This window comes from Coregonus clupeaformis, chromosome 19 (assembly GCF_020615455.1).
Source record: "Coregonus clupeaformis isolate EN_2021a chromosome 19, ASM2061545v1, whole genome shotgun sequence".
Lineage (NCBI taxonomy): Eukaryota > Metazoa > Chordata > Actinopteri > Salmoniformes > Salmonidae > Coregonus > Coregonus clupeaformis.
The window spans coordinates 44,636,579-44,663,196 of NC_059210.1; the positions used below are offsets into that span (position 1 = coordinate 44,636,579).

Sequence of the window (26,618 nt, forward strand, 5' to 3'; positions counted from 1 at the left end):
GTTTCTTTCCCAGGCGTATGGGTAAATACCATATTCTCACGTTGTTATGAACGCAGCATTAAATGAGCAATAGCCTGGGGACGAGGTTCTGGCGGATGTGACACTGTGATAGGCTAACCTATGATAGCAGGCGTAAAAGAAACGTGACCACGCTAGTGACAGGCCTACCTATGTCTCCCAGGTAGGCTATACACTCGTATGCCGCGTTTTTATGCTAGTCGGAACTAGTGCGGTGTTTATGTGCTAGTCGGAACTAGGAAACTCGGAAATGTCCGACTTACTATATGGTTGTAGTTATACACGTGCCGTGTTAAACCAGTTAGCAAATCAGACATGTTCGGACCAGTAGTACGTGAACGCGGCATAGGAAACTCGGAAATTTCCGACTTGCTGATTCGTTGAACGCGGTGCGTGTATAACTACAACCAGTTAGCAAGTCGGACAATTCCGAGTATGCATGTGAACGCGGCAATAGACATTAAAACCAGGGTATACTAGGGAGAGGCTGTTCGAACACGCCTGGTGGCCGAGTTAAATTACTCATTGCAGGACAGCAGTGCTCCGCAATCGAGAGCGAAGGACACATGTTGTGTTGCCGGCTTGCAGCGCAAATTCTCCCCATTGAGCAGACTGTATCAATATGACATCCAGATGGTTCTATACTACCAATATTACAAATTATTTCTCGTGTAGGCTGCTATCCTACTCGAAATATAATCAAGTGGGATCGAACAAATTGGCCACGTTCGCTACCGCCTGCGACATGTGATACAGCTGTCCTGTGAAGCAAGTACAACTGCTACCCAGTTGGAAGCAACAGTCGGAAGCACCTCGAAATAGCCAGCTTGCTTACAGCTGCACTAGGGTCAGATTAGCCCTTGATCATGAATCTCAGTTCCATTACATTACACATAAGAGTCATTGGACGAAGGCGTCTTCTATATTAAGACACCACAGAGCCGGTGCTAGATATGGCTTGGAAAAAGTACCTCAATCCTGGGATGAAATGCGTTATATCCCAACTGTTACACCGAGAAGATTGAAAGACTGCTCGTTTTTTAGCAGTCGTTCAATCTTCTCGGTGTAACAGTTGGGATAAAGAGACAATTTGGATTACAACGCATCTCATCCCTGGATTGAGGTACATTTTCCAAGCTCCCCAGTGCCTTACTCTACAGCCATGCTGTCCGACCGTAGTGCCAGCATAAACTAGCTATCAGGAAGGGCTAAGGACAACTGACTGAACCTAATCCATTCGTCTCCACTCGAATCTCAGCTGCGCGACATACGTCATCAATTTGGGCACCATGCGTGTCCGTATAGCCTCTCCTGGTTTCTACCTGATTTGACTTTTCGTAGCAGGTTAGGAGAATTAGGTTAAGGTTACAAAAGCTGCATCCCATCTAGTCATGACCTACCACCTGGGCCACTGGCTGCGATACGATGCGGGCGTGGCCACGTAACCCCACCCCTAAATCTCTCTCTGAGCGGGTGCGTATGTGCTTGTTCTGTTTGTGTTCGCGCAGTGAAACGAGAAGGGGACAGAAAAGAGAGCGGGGTTGGTAGGACTTTTGTTTAGTTCGTTCTGTAGCTTAGTAGTAGTCAGCCAACCCAAGAGCCAGTTTCGACTCGATTAAAGAGGGGTAAATGCAAGATAGCGCTCGAGTCAGAGCAAACTCAAAGCCGGAGCCTGCCGGCTTATTTACGGGATGAAATAAAAGCCACCTCGCGACCAGCGGGAGGTGAGAGTGTTGGGGTCGCCGGCGGTGTATCGCGAACGGGGTTCGCGAGATTGACGGGCCGTCAGCCTGGTCCAACTTTGCCGAACGAACAAAGCCGCTATATTCACTGACTGGGTCCCTGGGAGCAAGCAGCAGGGAGATCAATCAACATGGTCAAGTCTTTCTTCCCGCTGAAGAAACTGAGACGGAGTGGGAAACATCTGCTGTTCTTAATTCTGCTGATGCTGGGAGCTTTCGCTGTCTACCACGAGTTTGTTGCTACTAATGCGTGGAGGAGCACCAATAGCCGTAAGTAGGCTATCATGGCTAGCTATCTGAACCATTGCTATGATGATCAACAAGTGTATACTGCTAGTTTTGTTCATTGTCAACTGTATTGCCAAATGAGCTAACTTGCTAGTTTTTCACCAAGTCTAGGGTATTTTATCAATGGTACATGCCATGGTGTCATTGAATGGTAGGCCTATCCTGCAAGGTGGAAAATAAAATTACTCTACACTGTAGCTGAGTCAACAACTTTTTCAATGCCTGGGTTATTGTAAGGACTTCTAACTTTCTAACTAACTTTAGAAAGATGTAAGTGTGTGCTGATGGGCTGCTGACATACTAGGGATTTAGAGGAACGTCCCATACTCTACAGGTGATCACGCCTACACATCTGGGAGATCCCTTTGTTCTGAATGCTGATAATAGTGTAATAATAATGTAGAGCAGTCGGTGTCAATCATTCAACCATTCAGCATAACAACTACAACAAATTGCACAGACCATGATGAAGCCCGTTGAAGTGGTTGAAACATCAAACTGGAAATATGACATGCAAACACAACCATACAAGTGTCCAGACAAAGTATGTGGGTTGGGTCCTATGTGGGGCTTGTGTGTACATGTTGGTCTTTGTTGGGTGGCTTTTCTTTCCCATTGTCCCTTGTACCTGCTATCGCTAGTATACACACACAGACACACACACACTGGTTTGTAGCAGTGGTAGCCTCATACCTGGGGCTGGAGGGGGCAGAGCTTTGGAACCCTGCTGTAAATACACACACTCCTGTAAAGATGGCCCTCCTGACCTAACCCCATCCCCCTCTCACACACACCCTCAAACACACACTCCTTCCCATTCTTGTTCAAGAGGTGTGTGTATTTGTAAAGGAGAGAAAATGAATAATACACCTCCTTCTGAACAAACAGACCCACACACACACATCTTCGTCACTAAGGGACAGGGGTACGCCAAGCCTCATGAAGGAACTGCCTTAGAAGGTACACACACAGTGCATTCCTGAACCCCCTCACAATGGGGAGTGAGGACATCACCCTCTTATGTGTGTGTATAGTGTTGGGACACATTTTGTAGATCGGAAGTTGGTCTATGTGCCCATACACCTAGGAAGAGGAGTTGGGAGAGAAGAGAGATGCATAAAAACATGGGATGGGAGAAAGGAGGGGGATAATCTCTTATTCTTTCAGTTAAAAATATCATTCTTTTTCTGTCCTCAACTACCACTCTAAAATGACCCTGTGTGTGTCTCCTCTCCACCTACCCCATTCATAGACACTAACTGCTTTAGCGCCTATTGACGATAGGATTTTCTGACCGGGGGAGTTTTGTTAAGAGCCCTGACACTTGCTCTATATGTAAACACGCATTGCTTGCGGTACGTTTTTGGAAACATAAGTAACGTATCTTTCATATCAGCAATAAATAATTTGCAAAAAACTAAAGGTTAAATTACTACACACCTTTTTATAGGGTTAGGGTTCCCACATGGCCATGTCTCCATGTTACATCGCTTGTTTACGGAAAACATAGGCGATCTAACGTGCTCCGAACACCTGTGTGTAAGCCGTAACTGGGGAGGAAGTGTAGTTCATCAACTGGAGGCACACAGCTTGTGGATCTCTGCAAAACTGCTACAGTAAGTGTATCTTTTTTTATTTGATGGATTCTTTCTCGCTGATATGAAAGATAAGGGGCATATCTGCAAATGTTTCCAAAACCTGTTTGAATGAATATTGACTTTTCAAATGTTAAAACACAGCGTCTGAATTGTAGTTCACATGGAGCCAAATGTGTGCGAATGTAACCGCTGAAAACCCTACATACGGAGTAGGGTTTTCAAAAGCTACTCTCCACCCTGGTGATAATGACAGACTTCCAGACCAGCAGTACTTAAAGTTCTCTCTCTCTACCTCAACCTCCCCCTACACCCACACACTAACCCTATAGCATTGCCTATAAATACACACAGGGTAGCCTCATTGTGTGTGTGTGTTTTTGTGTGCGCGCCTGGTTAGTGTTTCTGAGTCCAGAAGGCTGGTGTTCATTCCCAGACCCGATTCCTAGGCTTTAGCTCACTTGTCTAAAATGGTCTTGAATCAAGCAGACAACCCTTATTGGAACATCAGCAGTAGAGGGTTGTATGGGAAACGAGGAGTGTGTGTTAACCCTTTACACTCGTACCCGTATAAGTGTTGAAAAAGGCAGATTTGGTCACTAATAAGCGCCTAAATTGGAACATAATGGCTGTACAGTAACATGCTATACATGACGTCAAAGCTCTTCACTTCACAGTGCTGTATGGGTTTTGACTGACAGCCGTTCTGAACTTAAGCATCTCGCGCAACAATAAGTTGCTCCAATTCATCCCAGTAATTGTGCAACTTTTACAAATTTGTTGTTGTCTGAGTGAGGGAAATCCTTTAAATTAAGATGACTCGATGTACACTGAACAAAAATATAAACGCAACATGTGAAGTGTTTGTCCCATGTTTCATGAGCCGAAATAAAGGATCCCAGAAATGTTCCATATGCACAAAAATCGTATTTCTCTCAAACTTGGTGCACAAATTTGTTTACATCCCTGTTAGTGAACATTTCACCTTTGCCAAGATAATCCATCCACTTGACAGGTGTGGCATATCAAGAAGCTGATTAAACAGCATGATCATTATACATGTGCACCTTGTGCTGGGGACAACAAAAGGCCACTCTAAAATGTGCAGTTTTGTCAAACAACACAATGCCACAGATGTCTCAAGTTTTGAGGGAGTGTGCAATTGGCATGCTGACTCCAGGAATGTCCACCAGAGCTGTTGCCAGATAATTTAATGTTAATTTCTCAACCATAAGCTGCCTCAAACGTTGTTTTAGAGAATTTGGCAGTAAGTCCAACCGGCTTCACAACAGCAGACGATGTGTAACCACGACAGCCCAGGACCTCCACATCCGGCTTCTTCACCTGCGGGATCGTCTGAGACCAGCCACCCGGACAGCTGATGAAACTCTGGGTTTGCACAACCGAAGAATTTCTGCACAAACTGTCAGAAACATCTCAGGGAAGCTCATCTGCGTGCTCGCCGTCCTCACCAGGGTCTTGACCTGACTGCAGTTTGGCGTCATCACCGACTTCAGTGGGCAAATGCTCACCTTCGATGGCCACTGGCACGCTGGAGAAGTGTGCTCTTCACGGATAAATTCCAGTTTCAATTGTACCGGGCAGATGGCAGACATGGCGTCATGTGGGCGAGCGGTTTGCTGATGTCAACGTTGTGAACAGAGTACACCCTGGTGGGATTATGGTATGGGCAGGCATAAGCTACAGACAACGATCACAATTGAATTTTATTGATGGCAATTTGAATGCACAGAGATACCGTAACGAGATCCTGAGGCCCATTGTCGTCCCATTCATCCGCCGCAATCATCATTGTTTCAGCATGATAATGCACAGCCCTTTGTCGCAAGGATCTGTACACTTCCTGGAAGCTGAAAATGTCCCAGTTTTTCCATGGCCTGCATACTCCCCAGACATGGCACCCATTTGAGCATGTTTGGGATGCTCTGGATCGACGTGTATGACAGCGTGTTAAAGTTCCCGCCAATATCCAGCAACTTCGCACAGCCATTGAAAAGGAGTAGGACAACATTCCACAGGCCACAATCAACAGCCTGATCAACTCTATGCAAAGGAGAGGCATGAGGCAAATGGTGGTCACACCACATACTGACTGGTTTTCTGATCCACACCCCTACTTTTTTTTTTAAAGGTATCTATGACCAACAGATGCATATCTGTATTCCCAGTCATGTGAAATCCATAGATTAGGGCCTAATTAAAATGATTTCAATTGACTGATTTCCATATATGAACTGTAACTCAGTAAAATCTTAGAAATTGTTGCATGTTGTGTTTATTTTTGTACAGTGTATTTTGAAAGATGAGATGTTTAGGATTATAATAAATACCGCTTTGATGTCATACAAGCAAGCCAAACACCCGTGAGTCCAAATATGCACTTCACATTTCAAAATCATAAGACTCATGTCATATACAGTGTCAACGTTTATGTTAACAACAACAGTATTTGTGTGATGGCTGGGATGCAGGGTTGTGTTCCAAATGAAAAGGCTACAAGTGTGGTTGCACTAGTTCCTCAACGGCATAGCTAAGAGAGGTCAAAAAAGTACCTTATAGGTGACGACTCTACTTTGACTCATAAAAATTGCTTAGGAACTGTTCACACTTTTGAGAGGTGTGTGTGTGTGGCCTCTTGGAGACACCAGTTAGTCCTGTCACTCAAAACCTTGTAAATTGTTTGTCTTATTTGTATTTTTTTGTTGCACCTACCCCACATTTTCCAGGAATAGTCTTAACATGTTACTGAATGTATCCAGAGTATTTTCAGATTTCGTTGTCAACAAATGCGGCGAAAAGTACAGTAAATGTAAAATGCACATAAAATCAACAGTGTAATGTTTGTAGTCAGTCTTGTAAGGTGAGCTGTTGTGTCTTGTTTGTTTAGTTATTTTCCCATTATAGCCAAGCTGTTCCCTTTCAGTTGCGACCATGGTTTCATATTTATTCTGTAAGAATTTAAGGTCGTTCAAGGTCATTTTAGCAAGCCATGACACCCACTGTCTCAGATTGTTCTGAAATTGTTTTTATAGTTAGAAACACAAGAGAAGCATTCCTGCAACATTAATTTGTTGAAATATAATTTGATCTCTGAGAAATTAGGCTAATTGATTGCACCCAAATTGGCCATTTTGTGGCAGAAATCCAATGCAAGTCAATGGTACCTATATTAGCACTTTCACGCTTCATATCCAAATCATCTATAAGTAACATCATTGAGTTACACACTTTTAAAAAATACTTTAGGATGATTTGAACATGAAGCATGATAATGCTAATATTGGTACCATTGACTTGCATTGGATTGGTGCCACAAATGCTAAAATGTTAGCATTTGAAACCAGGGGTTGGATCCAGTTCAGGGAACAGAACAGAGAACTGGAAAATAACTACGTCTTTCAACGAACAGAATCCCAACCTGGAATGAAAGTGATCCATACTGTTCCAGAACAGAACCGTTATATTAAACGCATGGGAACTGCTTAATAACGTTGTTTTACGTTCAGGGTATTTTTTTTCCAATCCCACAAAAAAACGCAACAAAGAACTTATGCAAGGCCCTCACTCTGTCACTCAAACTTTTTCCAATGTCTGCCTGCCAGCTGAAAATCTTTGCCAGTCTTTGTGAGTGTGTAGGCTACCTGCCCCTTCCCCTCTGAGGCATAGGCAACTGTAGCCTACTGATGTGATTCAGAAATTAGGGAGAGAGATTTTTAATTAGAGAATAATGGATTTTCAGTGCTAATTAAGGATAATATAGTTATAATGTTTCACATTGGATTTATTACCTACACAAAGGTAAGATGTGTTTCTATTTTAATTCTGGTGCTGCTCTGCACACAAAAGCTTGTTTGTCAGCTGGTCCAACGCTAAGCCAACTATCAGAAGTTCAAAGACATTCAAAGTTCCTTCATAGAAGCCACTCCCCTGTAGGTATAATTCTGTCAGCCTAATTCAGATAATGCATGTCATAACAAGATGCCCAGAGCTTCAAGCCAAGCGTCCTCCTCCACCCTCTCTCGCTTTCTCCCCACCTGCAAAATTTGTTGCATCTCGTGCCCTACACTTGTCTGTCCAATGCATGTAAACAATAGCTTGCCCCCTCCATAGTAAGCTGCTCTATCTGCACTGATTGGTGAAGTAATTTTAAAGTCAAGCTAAATGTGAAAATACATAGATTTCAGAGGTTTAAAAAGGAACAGAAAGGAACAATATACACAGTGTACAAAACATTACATGCTCTTTCAATGACAGACTGACCAGGTGATTCCAGCTGAAAGCTATGATCCCTTATTGATGTCACTTGTTGAATCCACTTCAATCAGTGTAGATGAAGGGGAGGAGATGGGTTAAATAAGGATTTTTAAGCCTTGAGACAATTGAGACATGGATTGTGTATGTATGCCATTCAGAGGGTAAGAAAAGATTGTAGTGCCTTTGAACAGGGTATGGTAGTACGTGTCAGGCGCACCAGTTTGAGCGTGTCAAGAACTGCAATGCTGCTGGGTTTTCTACGCTCAACAGTTTCCCATGTGTATAAAGAGTGGTCCACCACCAAAGGACATCCAGCCAACTTGACACAACTGTGGGAGTCAACATGGGCCAGCATCCCTGTGGAATGCTTTCGACACCTAGAGTAGAGTCCATTTTCCGACGAATTGAGGCTGTTCTGAGGGCAAAAGGGGGTGTGCAACTCAATATTAGGAAGGTGTCCTTAATGTTTTGTTCACTCAATGTAAACAGTTACTTTTTTGGGGTTCAAACCGGTTCAGAACCCCTGTTTTGAAACAGTGGCCAACAAAACCAAAGCATGGGTTGCTGTCATACCTTGTGCATAGAGTGCTTACAGGCTAATGAAACCAATATGTAATTTTGTTGAACTATCCCTTTTAACATTGAGGTGGTGGGGGATATTCAAACTTGTTTAACCTAATAGCAGGAACAGCACAATCTAGTGGTCAGAACCCGGTAATAACAGGATGTAGGATGGGACTTATAACAATTTAAATTACTAATTTCTGAACAGGGGATGCAAAAACATCACAGAATTCACTGAAAATACATGACATGGAATGAAGAAACAATACTCTGAGCCGCAGCTCCATACTACTTATCAGACACGTAGAACTGATACTACGCTGAATAAAAATATACACGCAACATGTAAAGTGTTGGTCCCATGTTTCATGAGCAGAAATAAAAGATCCCAGAAATGTTCCATACGTACAAAAAGCTTTTCTCTCAAATATTGTGCACAAATTTGTTTACATCCCTTTTAGTGAGCATTTTTCCTTTGCCAAGGTAATCCATCCACCTGACACGTGTGGCATATCAAGATGTTTTGTCACACAACACAATTCCACAGATGTCTCAAGTTTTGAGGGAGCGTGCAATTGGCATGCTGACTGCGGGAATGTCCACCAGAGCTGTTGCCAGATAATTTAATGTTAATTTCTCTACCATAAGTCGCCTCCAACGTTGTTTTAGAGAATTTGGCAGTACGTCCAACCTGCCTTACAACCGCAGACCAAGTGTAACCACGTCAGCCCAGGATCTCCACATCCGGCTTCTTCACCTTCGGAATAGTCTGAGACCAGCCACCAGGACAGCTGATGAAACTGAGAAGGATTTCTGTCTGTAATAATGCCCTTTTGTGGGGAAAAACTCATTCTGATTGGCTCGACCTGGCTCCCAAGTGGGTGGGCCTATGCCCTCCCAGGTCCACCCATGGCTGCGCCCCTGCCCAGTCTTGTGAAATCCATAGATTAGGACTTAATGAATTAATTTATTGATTTCCTTTATATTAACTGTAACTCAGTAAAGTTGTTGCATGTTGCGTTTTATATATTTGTTCAGTGTATATATACTCGTTGTTGGGGTGGGATTGGTGTGGGGGTCTGTGGGTGGCTTTTGACCATTGCTTTCGATTACTCATGTCTAACTCATTGTTCTAAAAAAAGTTTGGTCCAAATCGGATGTTAGGTGCTATATTTATTTCATATTATATGAATCCTATGAATTAAAATGCGTAATTTAGATGCAATCAATTAGCTTAATTTTGCAGAAATCAAATTATATTTCAACAACATAATGTTGCAGGAATGCTAATCTTACCTGTTTCTAACAACAGAAACAATTTCAGAACAATCTGAGATGGAGGGTGTTCAAAATCCTCTTGGTTCCTTTTAAGGTGGAACGACCCTTTATCCCTATCCATATAGGCCAATTCCAATGACTACAAAGGGTTAAATAGGACTGGCACGGTAATTGTATAATTGTGTAACCGTCATAACCGTAAAAATATATATACTGTATGTATAAAGCTATATATTTGTTTTGTTTTATGAACTTCATTTTCAAGTCGACAAACTTAACCCAAAAACAGTAAAGGTAAGCCTGGTTCACATTTAACGGCCGATATAAAGAGCAATGAGAAGAGAAAAAAATTGCCAGTTTTAGAACGTTGTTGAACAAACAGCTGACTGAAGGGCTGCAGCGGAGTTGACATGAATGAGACTGTTTCTGTGGTAACATTGACTCTTTACAAAGTGATGAAACTTTGCTGCTCCTTGTTTTAGCAAGGTTTTGTAGCAAACAAGTATCATGTAATACATGCACCAAAAACAGGGCACACTGGCCCTGTTTAGACTTGACAGTTCATGCAGCTTTAGTATTCTGATCAAAGAGTTCTGATCATGGAATTCTGAACGCGTCATGCATCTACACCTACATTTTAAAGTGTCTACCGTGTCCACAGTGTGCGTTTTCCCCGCGCTATATTAAACTGACAGAATGCATTTTACAAACGGTGGAATATGCAAAATATGATAACACAACAACTGATAGCAGTAGCTAACTACTAACTAGCCAGCTAACCTCTGTAGCTAGCCAGCAAGCTAGCAAGAAACACTAAAGGGATCGCAAACTGGTTAGCATAACTCTAGCCAAACAAATTAGTTTTTCTAAATATTAGCTAGCTGGCTAGCATTTGAGGCCAGCAAACATGTTCCCCACACGCTAGGAATGTATTTCCTCCAACTTTGTAATGAAAAGGGGCCTCTCAGTCTCAAAACACACATTTTCTGGAGACTTGTGGGAGGAGTGCTGATATCGCCCACTGTATGCACTTTCGGTAGCCTGATTGCGTCCAGACTGAGGAGAAATCGGCACACAATGCATCCCTGACCACCAACTGAAGTGGTCACCCAGATCGGACACCATTGGACCAGAAATCGACTTTTGTGCGCCTAGAGCAGTCTTTTCAATGCGGTCTTTGTATTCTGATAGCAGAAGTTGCATGTAAGTGTCAAGCGTAAACACGACCTGAGACAGTCCGGAGCGGAGGAGAGGAGAAAATGTGCAACAAAAAATATTTTATTTTTATTTTATTAATAACAGTGACCCTAAATTCCATGACCATCAAAGCAATAGTGTTAAAGTGAGTGTGTGTGTGTGTGTGTCTGTGTGTGGGTTCAGATTCATGTGCGTGTGTCATTTCCTTTTTAATAACCAGCTGATTGTGTGATAACAGATGATTTAACCATAGAGATCCTATTAAATTACTAGAGGCTATGTAGGGCTGTGACGGTCACGAAATTTAGTCAGCCGGTGATTGTCAAGCAAATAACTGTCCATTAATTAACAAACACATTTAGCGTCTCCTGGCTTCCACACACAGCCTACAAGCCATTTGAAAAAGTATTATGTCCATGTAATATAGCCTACACCTTCACAATATATCCATTATTTATTTTAGACAGGTCTAAAGAAGCATGATATGAAGAAAATGTAGTCTATTTCAGAAGAAAAGAATAGCATCCGAGTTGTCCTGATGTGGCTATGCCAAATGGCTGTGGGCTACACTCGTTTATTTAGCAGACAAGATTTGATTATAATTCCGTGGCATTAATTTATATTATTTTATAGTATGAAGAAAACAATTGAACAAATCTGAATAAAATAGAAAGGATATTTTCTCAAACGACTTGAGCACATGCGGCAATTCTGTGTTGAGCGGTTAACAAAGAAATGGGTAATCCTATATGCTTAATTTAGTTATTCATGTAACATTAGTTGTTCTACAAACGTTGGGCTATATGTTTTGATTTTTAATACATTGTAAGGCTGCATGATGAGACTAATGATGATTCGAAAAAAGTCGCTTGAAAGGCATGAGCAGGCTGTACACACTCCAATAGTCTCTCATTCACAATTTGACAAGCATTTGATAATGCCTCGAATTTCACGGTGGCATCCCCTTTGTGGCCATAATGCACCCTAAAAAGATACATGCCTTTTGCGGCCCGGAGTGCTGCGTTGTGCCCTTCTCCCGGAGTGTGCTGCGCAATCCGAAGTGTCTCTCGTCACTTGATTTGGTCTTTCTCACAGGCTACAAGTTAAGACCGAAACATCAGGGACGCAACTGTGCACGTCCTTATCCAATTCCGAGGTGCATATTGAAGATATTGGATGAACTGTCTACATTTTACTTTTCGTCAGCCAACAAGATGAGTAGGCCTACCGGACAGCAAAAGCACTAGCCTATGTCAATCTACTATCCCCCATAGTACAAAAGTCGAGCTATTCTATTCTGTGCGAGAAATAGATATTCCAAACATAGTCTGGGACAGTTGTGGGATGCGATAGATCCCAAATTAATACAACCACTAGCATCAAAAAAACATGTTTTATGCAGTGTGGCTTATGCAACAGATCAGAACATTTAGCTTAAAATGTTGATAAACTATTAGGCTATTTCATCACATTATAAGCGCAGCAATGCGCACATGGTAGTAGGCTATAAGCGCAAATGTTCCATTAGCGGAAAACACCATTTATCAAAAGTGAACGCAAATGTAATTATGCATGTAATGCCTTTATTATGAGGGTGCATTTTGTATGGTGAAAATGATCTTCTCCAAACTTGAAACTCACGCGCTGTTTATATATGCCAGTTAGGCTCTACACCCCTTGTAAAGTGGATTAATGTGCTTAATTTTAAGAAGTTATTTGGCCACTTTAGTTGTGATACAAACCTTATTAAAACATATGGGCTAGGCTACATGAGTTGTGCGACTATGATTCAAACAAAGTCGCAAAAAAAAGGCATTGTTCCATATGCTGGGCATCATTCACAAGTGATAATATATAATTCACAAGTGATAGGCTAATATTGTCACCCATCAGACTATTCTTGATTTAATCTTGCCTTTACATATACTAAATAATATATGTGTGACATTTGTTTTGATTTAGAATGGACCATTATGCACCTGTATCCAAACAGGGGCAGCGGAAAAAATACATGGCATCTATGCACTTAAATAGTGAATGGAGAATGCTTTTCCCTGTGGTTTATTTTCATGCCAACCAGGTAGGCTATACTCCTGTTGTAAATATAAGCAATGTGCTTAATATTAGGAAAGTAGAGAAATAAATATAGTAGGCCTAGCCTATATAAAGCTGATGGGTTCCTCTTTTTAAAAGCGGCCATCACTCTGTTTTCTCCTGCAATTGCATAGCCTATAGAAATGTTGTGCAACATGAGCTCATGGGCTCTCATGAAGTGTTTGATTAGATTTTCGATTACATTTCCATTGATGTCAGAGTGATTAGAGGGACAATATAGTGCTGAGTACCAGGCAGTTAGCAAGTTTGGTACGCTACTAATGAGCAGCAGCATCAGAGCTTGGAGAAGCCTAATTACCGTGACTAAATGCTAATGTAGAATTTGACTGCCTTCATGACTCGTGACCACAGGTGTGGCGGTAATACGGTCACCGCAACAGCCCTAGGGCTATGTCATAAACCCTAAAAGTTCCATAATGGGGCAGCAGGTAGCCTAGCGGTTAGAGCGTTGGGCCAGTAACTGAAAGGTTGCTGGTTCGATTACCCGAGCCGACAAGGTGAAAAATCTGTCTGTGCACTTGAGCAAGGCACTTAACCCTAATTTGCTCCAGGGGCGCAGTACTAAATGGCAGCCATCTTGGTCAGGGAGAAATCCAAAACCAGTCTGGAATGAATGGCAGTAGAGGCATAGGTAATGCATTGCTTTTACTTATGCAGGACAATAAAAGTAAGGCATGTGATGTCAGAAATTGTGTAATGGAATTATAGTCAACCTAAAATATAGTCATATAATTATAAATGCAGTTTATACAGGTTTTATACCAATTTTCTGTATAAATAGCCTCAACTACAGTGAGGGGTAAAAGTATTTGATCCCCTGCTGATTTTGTACGTTTGCCCACTGACAAAGAAATGATCAATCTATAATTTTAATGGTAGGTTTTATTTGAACAGTGAGAGACAGAATAACAACAAAAAAATCCAGAAAAACGCATGTAAAAAAATGTTATAAATTGATTTTGCATTTTAATGAGGGAAATAAGTATTTGACCCCCCCTCTCAATCAAAAAGATTTCTGGCTCCCAGGTGTCTTTTATACAGGTAACGAGCTGAGATTAGGAGCACACTCTTAAAGGGAGTGCTCCTAATCTCAGTTTGTTACCTGTATAAAAGTCACCTGTCCACAGAAGCAATCAATCAATCAGATTCCAAACTCTCCACCATGGCCAAGACCAAAGAGCTCTCCAAGGATGTCAGGGACAAGATTGTAGACCTACACAAGGCTGGAATGGGCTACAAGACCATCGCCAAGGAGCTTGGTGAGAAGGTGACAAAAGTTGGTGCGATTATTCGCAAATGGAAGAAACACAAAATAATCTCCCTCGGCCTGGGGCTCCATGTAAGATCTCACCTCGTGGAGTTGCAATGATCATGAGAACGGTGAGGAATCAGCCCAGAACTACACAGAAGGATCTTGTCAATGATCTCAAGGCAGCTGGGACCATAGTCACAAAGAAAACAATTGGTAACACACTACGCCGTGAAGGACTGAAATCCTGCAACGCCCGCAAGGTCCCCCTGCTCAAGAAAGTACATATACAGTGGGGAGAACAAGTATTTGATACACTGCCGATTTTGCAGGTTTTCCTACTTACAAAGCATGTAGAGGTCTGTAATTTCTATCATAGGTACACTTCAACTGTGAGAGACGGAATCTAAAACAAAAATCCTGAAAATCACATTGTATGATTTTTAAGTAATTAATTTGCATTTTATTGCATGACATAAGTATTTGATCACCTACCAACCAGTAAGAATTCCGGCTCTCACAGACCTGTTAGTTTTTCTTTAAGAAGCCCTTCTGTTCTCCACTCATTACCTGTATTAACTGCACCTGTTTGAACTCGTTACCTGTATAAAAGACACCTGTCCACACACTCAATCAAACAGACTCCAACCTCTCCACAATGGCCAAGACCAGAAAGCTGTGTAAGGACATCAGGGATAAAATTGTAGACCTGCACAAGGCTGGGATGGGCTACAGGACAATAGGCAAGCAGCTTGGTGAGAAGGCAACAACTGTTGGCGCAATTATTAGAAAATGGAAGAAGTTCAAGATGACGGTCAATCACCCTCGTTCTGGGGCTCCATGTAAGATCTCACCTCGTGGGGCATCAATGATCATGAGGAAGGTGAGGGATCAGCCCAGAACTACACGGCAGGACCTGGTCAATGACCTGAAGAGAGCTGGGACCACAGTCTCAACGAAAACCATTAGTAACACACTACGCCATCATGGATTAAAATCCTGCAGCGCACGCAAGGCCAGCTCATGTCCCATCTGAAGTTTGCCAATGACCATCTGGATGATCCAGAGGAGGAATGGGAGAAGGTCATGTGGTCTGATTAGACAATATAGCTTTTTGGTCTAAACTCCACTCGCCGTGTTTGGAGGAAGAAGAAGGATGAGTACAACCCCAAGAACACCATCCCAACCGTGAAGCATGGAGGTGGAAACATCATTCTTTGGGCATGCTTTTCTGCAAAGGGGACAGGACGACTGCACCGTATTGAGGGAAGGATGGATGGGGCCATGTATCGCGAGATCTTGGCCAACAACCTCCTTTCCTCAGTAAGAGCATTGAAGATGGGTCGTGGCTGGGTCTTCCAGCATGACAACGACCCGAAACACACAGCCAGGGCAACTAAGGAGTGACTCCGTAAGAAGCATCTCAAGGTCCTGGAGTGGCCTAGCCAGTCTCCAGACCTGAACCCAATAGAATATCTTTGGAGGGAGCTGAAAGTCCGTATTGCCCAGCGACAGCCCCGAAACCTGAAGGATCTGGAGACGGTCTGTATGGAGGAGTGGGCCAAAACCCCTGCTGCAGTGTGTGCAAACCTCGTCAAGACCTACAGGAAACGTATGATCACTGTAATTGCAAACAAAGTTTCTGTACCAAATATTAAGTTCTGCTTTTCTGATGTATCAAATACTTGAACATGGACATGTACATGCCCTTCTGAAGTTTGCCAATGAACATCTGAATGATTCAGAGGAGAACTGGGTGAAAGTGTTGTGGTCAGATGAGACCAAAATGGAGCTCTTTGGAATCAACTCAACTCGCCGTGTTTGGAAGAGGAATGCTGCCTATGACCCCAAGAACACCATCCCCACCGTCAAACATGGAGTTGGAAACATTATGCTTTGGAGGTGTTTTTCTGCTAAGGGGACAGGACATCTTCACCGCATCAAAGGGACGATGGACGGGGCCATGTACCATCAAATCTTGGGTGAGAACCTCCTTCCCTCAGCCAGCGCATTGAAAATGGGTCGTGGATGGGTATTCCAGCATGACAATGACCCAAAACACACGGCCAAGGCAACAAAGGAGTGGCTCAAGAAGAAGCACATTAAGGTCCTGGAGTGGCCTAGCCAGTCTCCAGACCTTAATCCCATAGAAAATCTGTGGAGGGAGCTGAAGGTTCGAGTTGCCAAACGTCAGCCTCGAAACCTTAATGACTTGGTGAAGATCTGCAAAGAGGTGTGTGACAAAATCCCTCCTGAGATGTGTGCAAACCTGGTGGCCAACTACAAGAAACGTCTGACCTCTGTGATTGCCAACAAGGGTTTTGCCACCAAGTACTAAGTCAAGTTTTGCAGAGGGGTCAAATACTTATTTCCCTCATTAAAATGCAAATCAATTTATAACATTTTTGACATGCGTTTTTATGGATTTTTTTGTTATTCTGTCTCACTGTTCAAATAAACCTACCATTAAAATCATAGACTGATAATTTCTTTGTCAGTGGGCAAACGTACAAAATCAGCAGGGGATCAAATACTTTTTTCCCTCACTGTATATGTAAACTGACCATAAGTGTCTCAGATTTTATTTTCTTGGAAAGCTGTGAGTGCTATTTTATGATAAAATAGTTGCATTTACAATTTTACAAGTCCTATCATCAACTGATTTGAGCCAGTTTGAATGGAATGTTGGCTGTTAATTTGAAAAGATCTATGGAATCATTCCTCTAAAACTGGCTGGCTAGCGAGCTAACACACATACAGTGCATTCGGAAAGTATTCAGACCCCTTGACTACTTCCACATTTTGGTACATTACAGCATTATTCTAAAATGGATTAAAAAAAATAATTCCTCATCAATCTACACACAATAAACCATAATGTCAAAGCAAAAACAGGTTTTTAGATTTGTTTTCAAATGTATTACAAATAAAAAACAGAAACCTTATTTACATAAGTATTCAGACCCTTTGCTATGAGACTCGAAATTGAGCTCAGGTGCATCCTGTTTCCATTGATCATCCTTGAGCTGTTTCTACAACTTGATTGGAGTCCACCTTTGGTAAATTCAATGGGTTGGACATGATTTGGAAAGGCACACCCCTGTCTATATAAGGTCCCACAGTTGACAGTGCATGTCAGAGCAAAAACCAAGCCATGAGGTCGAAGGGATTTTCCATAGAGCTCCGAGACACGATTGTGTCGAGGCACAGATCTTGGTAAGGGTACCAAAAAGTTTCTGCAGCATTGATGGAAGAAGTTTGGAACCACCAAGACTCTTCCTAGAGCTGGCCGCATCTGTGGAGATGGGAGAACCTTCCAGAAGGACAATAATCTCTGCAGCACTCCACCAATCAGGCTTTTATGGTAGAGTGGTCAGACGGAAGCCACTCTTCAGTAAAAGGCACATGACAGCCCACTTGGAGTTTGCCAAAAGGCACCTAAAGACTCTCAGACCATGAGAAACAAGGTTCTCTGGTTTGATGAAGCCAAGATTGAACTCTTTGGCCTGAATGCCAAGTGTCAAGTCTGGAGGAAACCTGGCACCATCCCTACGGTGAAGCATGGTGGGGGCAGAATCATGCTGTGTATTGTGTGTAGATTGATGAGGGGGGGAAAACAATTGAATCCATGGCTGTAACGTAACAAAATGTTGAAAGAGTCAAGGGGTCTGAATACTTTACGAATGCACTGTACAGTGTGGATCAATTCTTCACATTCATTGTTTTACACAATATCTTATCACAGCACTGGCAAACCATAGTTGACCAACTCCCTGACAAACATGACTGACCATTGGACCATCATAAGAAGGTTCATGTCCATTCTTGTATTCTAATTCCTAATTCTGTGGGTTTAACTTTTAACTAGAACCTAGGATAGTGTCTGTGTATTTGTTTCCCTTTTCTTTCTAAAATCTCTCTCTCCTCTCTTCTCTTCCCTCCCTCCCTCCTCTCGCTCGCTCTCTCTGCTGCAGGTTTCAGTCTTGCCAGTGAGGATAGCCTCGGGAGAAGACCTACCCAAGAGAGATTGGTAAGGGTGGGGGGAGAGAGAGGAGAAGGAGAGAGGGAGAGAGACAGTATGGAGAGGAGGGTAAGAGAGTGTGGGAGACAGAATTTGTCACATACCAGTTTTCCCATACACACCTATCACAAAATAAAAGTAGTTGCCTGATCTGGTTGTGTGTGTTCCAGTTTGGAGGTGATGCGAAGGAGGATTCAGAAGCCTGGCGTTCCAGCTACACCCCACAGCCCTGGAGGCCAGAGGTACACTCTCTTATTCACCTCACAGGAATAATCCACCACCTGCCCAGGCTTGCTCAACCCCCCCTCCCTCCCCCTCCCCCCTTGTGTAAGTGTGTGTATTTATGCCCTAGTGTATAGTAGGAATCAGTGTTTGAGCAGAATCTAAGTAGGAGTCATCACAGTGTGCTGCTGTGCATAGTTGGTAGAATCATATTTAAAAGGATTCACAGCTTTAATGGCTGCCAAAGGGGCTTCCACCAAGTATTAACTGTGGGGTGTGAAGATGTAAGCATTCAAGACATCTTAGTTAAAAAAATGTTTTTATACATTTGGACAATTTGCTAGAATTTTCTTTCACTTTGAAGATGTGGAGTATGTTGTGAAGATCTGTATGAAAAAAATCGAATGTAATCCCATTTTAGATTTCATTTTAAGGCAGCAAAATGTGAAGACAGTGCAGGGGGTGCGTGTGTATTCTTTCCCAAACCACCTCTGTACGAGTTCACAAAATTGTTTCTCAGAACATTTCTTACCATTCTCTCCCCTTCAGCAGAGCATTGTTATGGCTACCAAGCCTTCAGCAATGCTGTGCTCGAAAGCCAGAGAATTTACGCGTGTGAAAACAAAATTCGGACATTTAGATACTCATAAAATTCATGTCAGCCTACTGTTTGTCCCTAGCACAATATTCTGTGAGGCCTCTATTAGCCTATTCAACAAACATCACAGACAAATATACATAAGTATAGACAGGTAGGTTGTGACCAACAAAACCGGTGTGTGCGCAACTTTGGGGCAAGACGGACAGGATTGGCTTTCAATCAAAGGATTATTGACATGTAAACTACATTTAGTCTCCAAGTGTTTACTGAAAACATACATTAATTTGCCCAATAAGCACTTGTTGAGCCTACTCGAATACATAACACACAGCCTTTAGCTTTTGTGATGTTGTCAACTAACCCTGTCTTTATATCCATCTACCAGTATTCAAGGAGTATTCAACATTCTATTCAGGAGGAAAATCATCAAACTATCCAGGTTCACCTGGTTTCTGTAAGACTGCAAAGCTGGGGTCCCAGTACACCCCATTTCCCACTTTAACAAAAAATAAGGATTATGTCCCTACAAAAGCTTTACATTCGCTATGTGTAGGCCTAGTCTAAACAGCATTATTTTAGATTATTTAGTTTAACACCACACTTTAGTTTTCCTGTAAATACAAACTTTTCTAAATAGTTTGTCATTCATTCAAAACCTTAGTTAAAATGCGTTACAAATGCTGAAGATTTATGATACCGTATATGTTTCATAGTATCCCCCCCATCCAAAAATGTGTTTGCATGTCCCTTGAATACTTTAAACAAAACTTTTACAACAGAATGCAAATGCAGTCAACTCTCACACTCATTGTGACTGTATATTTTAAACATTAGTTTCAAATGACTAAGGAATGCCTTGTTAAGACCATTGATTTGTCCCACACAATCATAGAGTCGAAAGCTCTATATATTTCAATTGATTTATGAGCATTGGCTTTGCTCCAGAATTGTTTACCTTCTAACAGCGGTATTCCAAAATTTCACAAAAGCAGCGACTCGCTGAGAGAAGTCATTTTCTTTGGTATGTAGCCTACTCTATCTGTACGTTTAAAGTAGAGTCCTTCCACAACATTATCAAACTGTTTATTTTGTAATTTTTACCATAAAACCCATTTAAAGATATACCATATTTGTATTAAGCCCAAATCACACTTTAGTCTACTTAGCATATGGGTCTACCCCGTGTGATTTGGGCTTATGGAACCATACATATCGTCAACAATTGAACCAGAAGGTTTTTGTGTTAACACTTGCTAACTAAACTTCCAAAGTGTATTTTCGAAACATCAACTGATAGACCTGAGTACCGTGAAATTACGACTCTCTAAATGATTTTGTAACCAGTTATTTTCCGGGCTGTACACCATTTCACTGCTGCTGTATCTTATCTCTACATTTGATATTATTGATTTGTGTTTTCCCTGGTTTCGAACCAGGTTAAACCACCTTTTCATTAGATACAGTGGGGGGAAAAAGTATTTAGTCAGCCACCAATTGTGCAAGTTCTCCCACTTAAAAAGATGAGAGAGGCCTGTAATTTTCATCATAGGTACACGTCAACTATGACAGACAAATTGAGAAAAAATAATCCAGAAAATCACATTGTAGGATTTTTTATGAATTTATTTGCAAATTATGGTGGAAAATAAGTATTTGGTCACCTACAAACAAGCAAGATTTCTGGCTCTCACAGACCTGTAACTTATTCTTAAAGAGGCTCCTCTGTCCTCCACTCGTTACCTGTATTAATGGCACCTGTTTGAACTTGTTATCAGTATAAAAGACACCTGTCCACAACCTCAAACAGTCACACTCCAAACTCCACTATGGCCAAGACCAAAGAGCTGTCAAAGGACACCAGAAACAAAATTGTAGACCTGCACCAGGCTGGGAAGACTGAATCTGCAATAGGTAAGCAGCTTGGTTTGAAGAAATCAACTGTGGGAGCAATTATTAGGAAATGGAAGACATACAAGACCACTGATAATCTCCCCTCGATCTGGGGCTCCACGCAAGATCTCACCCCGTGGGGTCAAAATGATCACAAGAACGGTGAGCAAAAATCCCAGAACCACACGGGGGGACCTAGTGAATGACCTGCAGAGAGCTGGGACCAAAGTAACAAAGCCTACCATCAGTAACACACTACGCCACCAGGGACTCAAATCATGCAGTGCCAGACGTGTCCCCCTGCTTAAGCCAGTACATGTCCAGGCCTGTCTGAAGTTTGCTAGACTGCATTTGGATGATCCAGAAGAGGATTGGGAGAATGTCATATGGTCAGATGAAACCAAAATATAACTTTTTGGTAAATGTTTATGTTGGGTCATTGTCCTGTTGATAGTCCCACTAAGCCCAAACCAGATGGGATGGCATATCGCTGCAGAATGCTGTGGTAGCCATGCTGGTTAAGTGTGCCTTGAATTCTAAATAAATCACAGACAGTGTCACCAGCAAAGCACCCCCACACCAAAACACCTCCTCCTCCATGCTTCACGGTGGGAAATACACATGCGGAGATCATCTGTTCACCCACACCGCGTCTCACAAAGACACGGCGGTTGGAACCAAAAATCTCAAATTTGGACAAATTTCCACCGGTCTAATGTCCATTGCTCGTGTTTCTTGGCCCAAGCAAGTCTCTTCTTCTTATTGGTGTCCTTTAGTAGTGGTTTCTTTGCAGCAATTTGACCATGAAGGCCTGATTCACACAGTCTCCTCTGAACAGTTGATGTTGAGATGTGCCTGTTACTAGAACTCTGTGAAGCATTTATTTGGGCTACAATTTCTGAGGCTGGTAACTAATGAACTTATCCTCTGTAGCAGAGGAGACTGTGTGAATCCATCCTTCATGGTCAATTTGCTGCAAAGAAACCACTGCTAAGGGACATTCCTGTGACAGTCCTCATGAGAGCCAGTTTCATCATAGTGCTTGATGATTTTTGCAACTGCACTTGAAGAAACTTTCAAAGTTCTTGAAATGTTCCGTATTGACTGACCTTCATGTCTTAAAGTAATGATGGACTGTCGTTTCTCTTTGCTTATTTGAGCTGTTCTTGCCATAATATGGACTTGGCCTTTTACCAAATAGGGCTATCTTCTGTATACCCCCCCCCCCCCTACCTTGTCACAACACAACTGATTGGCTCAAACGCATTAAGAAGGAAAAATATATACAATATTTTGATTTGTTTAACACCTTTTTGGTTAATACATGATTCCATATGTGTTATTTCATAGTTGTATGTCTTCACTATTATTCTACAATGTAGAAAATAGTTTAAAAAAAAGAAAAATCCTTGAATGAGTAGGTGTTCTAAAACTTTTCACTGGTAGTGTGTATCTACTTCGGGATTAACAAATAACAATATAATCTTTTCAAGCAGTGTTACCAACTAATTTTCAGGGGAAGTTGCTAGAGGCGGGTTGATTTGTTGCTAAATGACGTTGTGATGTCATTGCGTGATGACGTCATTACATAATAACGTAAAACTGCGTCATTACGTAGAATACACAATAACGTTATTCAAATTGACTGGCCATTTCGGCGACAAATATGATTTGACATTTGTTAGTTTAGATTTGTTTATTATCACATATTTTTATTTTTAAAAGTAATATAAACACAACACATTTTATACGATCAGATATTTATATTTTTAAGCGCAACACATTGAATTATTGAATGTATTTTCTTATTAATAAGTAAACTTACACATTCTGAACAATTATAGTTTTTTAAGCAGTGTATTGGTAGTTAACATGCTACCTAACTGATCAACAATTATAGGTACAAGCTAATAACAAGGTATATATGCTATCTTATTGAGATAGCAACTCACAATGCACTTTTGCAGCCAGGCACATGTGTTGTGACTGAAAATGTGACAGAGAAAATCGTTTTTGTGTCATTTAGAGGGAAAGTGCGTGCATTTTCGCATTTGAGTCACTTTTCAAAAGTTGCTAAAAGTTCCAAATACTTTTTTTTAAAGTAGCTACATTTGTTGCTAGGTGCTGTTTGAAAAAAAAGTTGCCTGGGTAGTCTGAAAAGTTGCTAAATCTAGCAACAAAATTGCTAAGTTGGCATCACTGCTTTCAAGTACGCAGCGCTGAGCTGTCATTTGTATTTTTACCATACAAAAAGTCCAATTTACAGTGGCTTGCGAAAGTATTCACCCCCCTTGGCATTTTTTTCTATTTTGTTGCCTTACAAACTGGAAATAAAATGGATTTTTTTGGGGGGTTTGTATTTGATTTACACAACATGCCTACCACTTTGAAGATGCAAAATTAATTTTTTTTGTGAAACAAACAAGAAATAAGACAAAAAAACAGAACTTGAGCGTGCATAACTATTAATTAATCAATATTTGTAGAGCCACCTTTTGCAGCAATTACAGCTGCAAGTCTCTTGGGTATGTCTCTATAAGCTTGGCACATCTAGCCCCTGGGATTTTTGCCCATTCTTCAAGACAAAACTGCTCCAGCTCCTTGAAGTTGGATGGGTTCTGCTGGTGTACAGCAATCTTTAAGTCATACCACAGATTCTCAATTGGATTGAGGTCTGGGCTTTGACTAGGCCATTCCAAGACATTTAAATGTTTCCCCTTAAACCACTCAAGTGTTGCTTTAGCAGTATGCTTAGGGTCATTGTCCTGCTGGAAGGTGAACCTCCGTCCCGGTCTCAAATCTCTGGAAGACTGAAACAGGTTTCCCTCAAGAATTTCCCTGTATTTAGCGCCATCCATCATTCCTTCAATTCTGACCAGTTTCCCAGTCCTTGCCGATGGAAAAACATCCCCACAGCATGATGCTGCCACCACCATGCTTCACTGTGGCGATGGTGTTCTAGGGGTGATGAGAGGTGTTGGGTTTGCGCCAGACATAGCATTTTCCTTGATGGCCAAAAAGCTCAATTTTAGTCTCATCTGACCAGAGTACCTTCTTCCATATGTTTGGTGAGTCTCCCACATGCCTTTTGGCGAACACTGAACGTGTTTGCTTATTTTTTTCTTGAAGCAATCTGGCCACTCTTCCGTAAAGCCCAGCTCTGTGGAGTGTACGGCTTAAAGTGGTCCTATGGACAGATCCTCCAATCTCTCGCTGTGGAGCTTTGCAGCTCCTTCAGGGTTATCTTTGGTCTCTTTGTTGCCTCTGTGATTAATGCCCTCCTTGCCTGGTCTGTGAGTTTTGGTGGGCGGCCCTCTCTTGGCAGGTTTGTTGTGGTGCCATTTTCTTTCCATTTTTTAATAATGGATTTAATGGTGCTCCATGGGATGTTCAAAGATTCTGATATTTTTTTAGAACCCAACCCTGATCTGTACTTCTCCACAAATTTGTCCCTGACCTGTTTGGAGAGCTCCTTGGTCTTCATGGTGCCGCTTGCTTGGTGGTGCCCCTTGCCTAGTGGTGTTGCAGACTCTGGGGCCTTTCAGAACAGGTGTGTGTGTGTGTGTGTGTGTGTGTGTATATGTATATATATACAGTGGGGAGAACAAGTATTTGATACACTGCCGATTTTGCAGGTTTTCCTACTTACAAAGCATGTAGAGGTCTGTAACTTGTTATCATAGGTACACTTCAACTGTGAGAGACGGAATCTAAAACAAAAACCAGAAAATCACATTGTATGATTTTAAGTAATTAATTTGCATTTTATTGCATGACATAAGTATTTGATACATCAGAAAAGCAGAACTTAATATTTGGTACAGAAACCTTTGTTTGCAATTACAGAGATCATATGTTTCCTGTAGGTCTTGACCAGGTTTGCACACACTGCAGCAGGGATTTTGGCCCACTCCTCCATACAGACCTTCTCCAGATCCTTCAGGTTTCGGGGCTGTCGCTGGGCAATACGGACTTTCAGCTCCCTCCAAAGATATTCTATTGGGTTCAGGTCTGGAGACTGGCTAGGCCACTCCAGGACCTTGAGATGCTTCTTACGGAGTCACTCCTTAGTTGCCCTGGTTGTGTGTTTCGGGTCGTTGTCATGCTGGAAGACCCAGCCACGACCCATCTTCAATGCTCTTACTGAGGGAAGGAGGTTGTTGGCCAAGATCTCGCGATACATGGCCCCATCCATCCTCCCCTCAATACGCTGCAGTCGTCCTGTCACCTTTGCAGAAAAGCATCCCCAAAGAATGCTGTTTCCACCTCCATGCTTCACAGTTGGGATGGTGTTCTTGGGGTTGTACTCATCCTTCTTCCTCCAAACACGGCGAGTGGAGTTTAGACCAAAAAGCTCTATTTTTGTCTCATCAGACCACATGACCTTCTCCCATTCCTCCTCTGGATCATCCAGATGGTCATTGGCAAACTTCAGACGGGTCTGGACATGCGCTGGCTTGAGCAGGGGCACCTTGCGTGCGCTGCAGGATTTTAATCCATGACGGCATAGTGTGTTACTAATGGTTTTCTTTGAGACTGTGGTCCCAGCTCTCTTCAGGTCATTGACCAGGTCCTGCCGTGTAGTTCTGGGCTGATCCCTCACCTTCCTCATGATCATTGATACCCCACGAGGTGAGATCTTGCATGGAGCCCCAGACCAAGGGTGATTGACCGTCATCGTGAACTTCTTCCATTTTCTAATAATTGCGCCAACAGTTGTTGCCTTCTCACCAAGCTGCTTGCCTATTGTCCTGTAGCCCATCCCAGCCTTGTGCAGGTCTACAATTTTATCCCTGATGTCCTTACACAGCTCTCTGGTCTTGGCCATTGTGGAGAGGTTGGAGTCTGTTTGACTGAGTGTGTGGACAGGTGTCTTTTATACAGGTAACGAGTTCAAACAGGTGCAGTTAATACAGGTAATGAGTGGAGAACAGGATGGCTTCTTAAAGAAAAACTAACAGGTCTGTGAGAGCCGGAATTCTTACTGGTTGGTAGGTGATCAAATACTTAAGTCATGCAATAAAATGCAAATTAATTACTTAAAAATCATACAATGTGATTTTCTGGATTTTTGTTTTAGATTCTGTCTCTCACAGTTGAAGTGTACCTATGATAAAAAAATTACAGACCTCTACATGCTTTGTAAGTAGGAAAACCTGCAAAATCGGCAGTGTATCAAATACTTGTTCTCCCCACTGTATGTATGTGCATATATATATATATATATATATATATACTGAGATCATGTGACAGTTAGATTGCACACAGGTGGACTTTATTTAACTAATTATGTGACTTCTGAAGGTAATTGGTTGCACCAGATCTTATTTAGGGGCTTCATAGCAAAGGGGGTGAATACATATCCACACACCACTTTTCCGTTCTATATTTTGTTAGAATTTTTTGAAGCAAGTTATTTTTTTCATTTCACTTAACCAATTTGGATTATTTTGTGTATGTCCATTACATGAAATCCAAATAAAAATCAATTTAAATTACAGGTTGTAATGCAACAAAATAGGAAAAACGCCAAGGGGGATGAATACTTTTGCATGGCACTGTA

The 26,618-nt window shown here is 41.9% G+C and overlaps 1 protein-coding gene across 1 annotated transcript in view; it reads left to right on the plus strand.

The window, feature by feature from the left end:
- Positions 1-1,156: 1,156 nt before the first annotated feature.
- The window catches only part of b4galnt3b (beta-1,4-N-acetyl-galactosaminyl transferase 3b), a 39,847-nt gene continuing 14,385 nt past the window's right edge, over positions 1,157-26,618 (plus strand). Inside the window, exons 1-3 of the mRNA XM_041837567.2 lie at positions 1,157-2,030; positions 18,296-18,411; positions 18,513-18,584. Coding sequence (XP_041693501.1) covers positions 1,892-2,030; positions 18,296-18,411; positions 18,513-18,584 — 327 coding nt within the window. The 5' untranslated portion in view covers positions 1,157-1,891. The remainder of the gene's footprint in view (positions 2,031-18,295; positions 18,412-18,512; positions 18,585-26,618) is intronic.